General features: G+C 35.4%; 1 protein-coding gene across 1 annotated transcript; it reads left to right on the forward strand.

The window, feature by feature from the left end:
- The first annotated feature begins 246 nt into the window (after positions 1-246).
- Positions 247-1,954, forward strand: LOC114747705 (transcription repressor MYB4-like). The gene is made up of 3 exons (XM_028936047.1): positions 247-559; positions 672-801; positions 906-1,954. The coding sequence occupies exons 1-3, from the start codon at positions 427-429 to the stop codon at positions 1,672-1,674; spliced, it is 1,032 nt and encodes a 343-aa protein (XP_028791880.1). The 5' UTR covers positions 247-426; the 3' UTR covers positions 1,675-1,954.
- The last annotated feature ends 2,966 nt before the right edge of the window (positions 1,955-4,920 follow it).

A 4,920-nucleotide genomic window follows, 5' to 3' on the forward strand; every position in this document is an offset into this window, starting at 1 on the left:
GCGATATCTTAAAATCCAATCCAGTCCAATTGGCAAAAGCATCACCGGATTTGCGTAAAATCCACTTGATTGCTTCACTTTCCTCACAGCCTTCTCTCTCCTCTCTCTCTCTCTCTCTCTCTCTCTCTCTCATAACTTGAATCTTAAGTATAATTTCATCCCTCTTCTCTTTAAATCAACACAACAATTACCCCTCGAGCTTCCCTCCTCCATCAGCTCTCTTCCATATCTTATATATATGTGCGTGTGTGTACATTTTCCCACCCCATTGAAACGTCTCAATGACACAAGCATTATCCTTCCACGGAAAGCTTAACGCCATATAGAGAGAGAGCCACTATATATATACAGACGCACAGACACACAAATATATAAAACCCCACTTCATCAGAGTCTGTCTGTTCTTCGCACGAGTAATCAATTATAATGGGTCGCCATTCCTGTTGTGTAAAGCAAAAACTGAGAAAGGGTCTGTGGTCCCCTGAAGAAGATGAGAAGCTCTTCAATTACATTACCAGATATGGCGTTGGCTGCTGGAGTTCTATTCCCAAACTCGCTGGTATTTTTCTGAGCAAAAAAAAAAAAAAACGTCTTCTGTTCTTGTGTCTTTTTTATCAGATCATTTTATTTTTATTTTTATTCTAACTGGTTTTTGTTCTATAAACTTGCAGGGTTGCAAAGATGCGGAAAGAGTTGTAGGTTGAGATGGATTAATTATCTGAGGCCTGATTTGAAGAGAGGCATGTTTTCTCAACAAGAAGAAGATCTCATACTCAGCCTTCACGAAGTTCTTGGCAACAGGTAGTAACTATGGAAAAGAAAAAGACCGAGAAGAAATGAAAATATTGACTGTCCTTGAAGAATTTGCCGTTTTGTCGGAGGTTAATTTTGATTTGAATTTGCAGGTGGGCTCAGATTGCAGCACAGTTACCAGGAAGAACAGATAATGAGATAAAGAACTTTTGGAATTCAAGTCTGAAGAAGAAGCTGCTGAAGCAAGGGATTGACCCAACCACACACAAGCCTCTAATTATTTCAGAACCTCATCATCAATCGTCAATCAAGGAGGAGAACAAAGGTCTCACAGATTCAGAGACAGTACTATTGCCATCTATACAGATTCCATTCTCAGTCGTCTCAGCTCCAACAACATCCTTGGGCTTCTCATCATCATCACAAGGATCATCAGTACTTGCAGGAAGTGATTCCAACCAGTTTGATCAGAATAATAGTGGTTATGACCCATTGGCCTTATTGGAGTTCCAAATGGCTGGTTTAAACCAATCCTCTTCTGGGTTCGGATCATTCAATATGTCCTCAATAATGCCAGGTCTGATCACAAATTCCATGGCAGAGTTCTCATCAGAAAACAATTCGGGTTCGAGAATCAGTTCAAGCAATAGCTTGAGCAGCTATATTCAAGGAGGAGGGTGTCATCAGATAAGTAACAGTTTAGCGATGGATCCATTGTTGTATCAGTTTCATGAAGCGAATGGTATAAAGAACGAAGAAGATTATCAGTTGATGAAGACGACGACGACGACAGGGTCGTCGTGGGAAGAAGATGGCCAGCTTCTGAATCAAACCTCCATAGATTTCACCGCCAACTATCCGTTAACGTCACTGTCAGAAGATCTAACGCCCGCGAATTTTGATGCTTTCCACCATATGTGAACTGTAAAAAAAAAAAAAAAAAAATCCCCTCCTTTTTTTTCTTTTGCTTTCGATTTTTTGATTTTTGATTGATTCTTAACATAGAAAGACGGTGATGTGATAGTACAGCCAACTTCCACCAGATGGATCCGATCCCCTCTTTTCCTTTTGGTTTGCATTTTATTTGTTCTTTCCAATTGATTTTTATGATGTATTTGGTTTAATTTCTTCGTTGAAGATTTCATGTGACGATTCTTGCACATTAATTAATTAATGAGTGAAAGTACCAATTTTGTGGCCCTAATCTTTTCCAAATTGTCCACAACTAATCAATTATTACGTGAAGTTACAGTGCTTTCCTTCTTCTCTCTCCTTTCTTTTTTTTTGGTGAGCTTTCCCTTTGCTGTCATTTACATGTCATAACATTATCAGCTGGTCAAACACTCAAAAACGATCGAAAACCACTTCTTTTATATATATATTACTATATAGAGATGACGCCCGTGTGTTGATGAAAAATATTATAGACAGGTCCACAAATATGTATGTGTGTGTGCATATAAATTAAAGCGCTGGCAGATTTTGAAGAGAAGAAAGTTGTGTTATGGGCTGGATAATGTTTGTCTATATATATATATATATATATATATATATATATATATAAATGGACTTGAATGGCTGGCAAATATGATCTTGGTGTTGGGGTCTGATCGATCTTCTGCAGGCAGGTCCAGGTGAAGAGAGTGGATCCAAAAGTCTAAAATTGGGTGTCCCATTATAATTTGAATTATTGGAGAGAGACGTATGTACACAAACGTAGCTTATTATAGGGTAGGGCCTGTCTGAGTACAATAATATTGCTAAGGGTCATCTTTTTGCTGTAGGCTCAGTCCTCCCATAACTTGATGCTTCTTTTTTGATCATTTAACTTTACATGCAGATTGTTTATACATGCATGGTCTTAACCCTTTTGGATCATCATGCTTGTCCCATATTGTTCAGGTCAAGTTCTGTTTATATATATATACATGTGTGTGTGTGTGTGTATTCCATTGATCTGCATTCTTAACAACAAAACCTCTGGGTGCAGAGGGTCTAAAAGAAGTCAAATTATTAATTAATGATTTAGTGTGAATTTTGTTTATTATGTACTCCTAGTATTGATTAGGATAAGAAAGAATGAAATAAATGTATTAATTATGAGAGTGTGTACGTGGTTGGGGGGAAACAAAATAAAAATGAGGGGGGTGTACGTAAGGAGGAGTTAATAGAGGCATTTAAAAGGTAAGTGGAGAGTCCTTGATCAGAATTTAATAAAGCTGCGTGCTCCAAAATGGCACGCTAAAAACATTGGAAAAGTTAGAGGGAGCTTTATAGTTTGTTTGGTGTGAGGGGACGGAAGAAAGGAAGGAAAATTTTTTATTAAGTTCAATTTTGTAAAAAAATTAGAGAAACAAGATCCATTTCCCTCAAACTAAACATGCCCTTAGATTTTTTTTTTTAGTATTGTAAAAAAGCAAACGCTTATGACTTGAAATTACAACTAGGATTGAACTTATAATTTTGCATTCACTAATTCGGGAGTTTTCATGCCACTAAAACAATAAAGCCATGGACAAATGGAGCCTTAGGGTTGGAAAACTAGTCGAAGATGCGATAAGGTGACAAGGTTAGATCATAACATTTATGAGACTTGGACTTGAGATGAATGTGTAGTTAAGATAGTACAATCCCCAGCTATGAATTGAACCAAATGTGTTGTGATTATTTGAATTCAAAAGTAGTACCAAGTTGGTGGGTTTGCGTGTGAGAGTATACACTTTGAGAAGAAGTCGGTGTCTATACTTGAGGATTGTGATGCAAAAGCAATGGTTAGTACTTAGTACTTAGTAGGCTAAACGACAAAGGAAGGGAGTCAAAATGGAGTCCCACGCATGCATATATGGTCCTACTCATCTCTATTGCCTTATCAGGCGGTGAATTGAAGATCACTGTTCGAGTTACTACCTCCTATTATTTTTAATATAAAAACTACTTTCACATTTAATTCATTCTAAATAGTATTATCTTCTGTTTTTAATATAAAAACTCGTTTGACTTTTATTTTAATCCTAAATCTAAAAACCCAATCAAAGTAGTGCTTATAATAATTATATATTAAATATTTTTTTCAAATAATAATTCTAACTAATATATATCATTAATAAGAATGTTTTAGAAAAGACAAGTTATTACTGTATTAAAGAGCCGAGGTAGTATAATTCAATACTCAATTAGCCACTCAGGTCGTACAGTGGTACAGCTTATAGTTCAACGTACGACCTACTTATGTTGGTTCCCAGTCTATTCCACCGTCCCTCCCAAAAAAAAATATATATTTGCTATTTTCTAAATTTAATATAATATATTGGCTAATTATGATTAATTTAATATTTTAAATAATATTGATAGTAAATATTAAAAAGAGTCAAACTTAATATAAAGCGCCATTATTTGCAAGTCATAAGTTAGAATAGTTCATTCTGTATGTAATCATAACAAACTTGAAATTAATGTAAAATATAGAATTTATATCAAGTCAAGTTATTTACAAATAATAAATAATATTATTTTATTTTTTTAGACTAATGTATGAGAAAGTATATACATGGCAGATTAACAATAGGAATTGAGCCTACCGAACGAAACTAATAATTCCTCACTATATGTTAAACTGACGTAAACAAGAAAGACTCAAAATTTCTGTGAGAACGAGTATCTTCCACTGCATTGCATTATTTACCTGCAAGTAATACGAGTGCGTGGCACAGTCTAGAAAAAGCGAAGTAAGGTCATTATGTTTGGGAAGAAGAGGTGGTGAGGCATATATAGCTAATAATTAACAGGATAATATAATAATTAATTGAGGGGGAAAGACTTTGATTAAGAGATCCAAAGCAAGATATATAAGAGGGATTTAGTGTTGATGTTGACAATAAGCAAGATGCTAAACTCACAACATGTTCACACACACATGTAGGGGAATTTACTGCTAAAGGATCTGCCGCCAAGGCAGCCATATAATTACAACTTGATGGATCATTAAATCAGAGACACATATATCTATCTATCTGGAGGCTGTGTCTGAATCATTAGGGTTTTAAGCAAAGTAATTCAGGCGCTAAAAGCAAGTCATAATCAAACATCTTCATTATGAGACTTTGATCATCATAATACTACCTCTGATCCTTAATATAAGACCTTGTTTGACTTTTATTTTGGTCCTAA

The sequence above is a fragment of the Neltuma alba genome, unplaced genomic scaffold, assembly GCF_004799145.2.
Source record: "Neltuma alba isolate B1F8T4 unplaced genomic scaffold, ASM479914v2 tig00005413_pilon, whole genome shotgun sequence".
Classification (NCBI taxonomy): Eukaryota; Viridiplantae; Streptophyta; class Magnoliopsida; order Fabales; family Fabaceae; genus Neltuma; species Neltuma alba.

Bases quoted from the DNA above. Each gene is read 5' to 3' on its own strand.
- LOC114747705 (XM_028936047.1), top strand. From the start codon at position 427: ATGGGTCGCCATTCCTGTTGTGTAAAGCAAAAACTGAGAAAGGGTCTG. The intron at 560-671 runs GTATTTTTCTGA...ATAAACTTGCAG, and splicing joins TTCTATTCCCAAACTCGCTG to GGTTGCAAAGATGCGGAAAG. The intron at 802-905 runs GTAGTAACTATG...TTGAATTTGCAG, and splicing joins CACGAAGTTCTTGGCAACAG to GTGGGCTCAGATTGCAGCAC.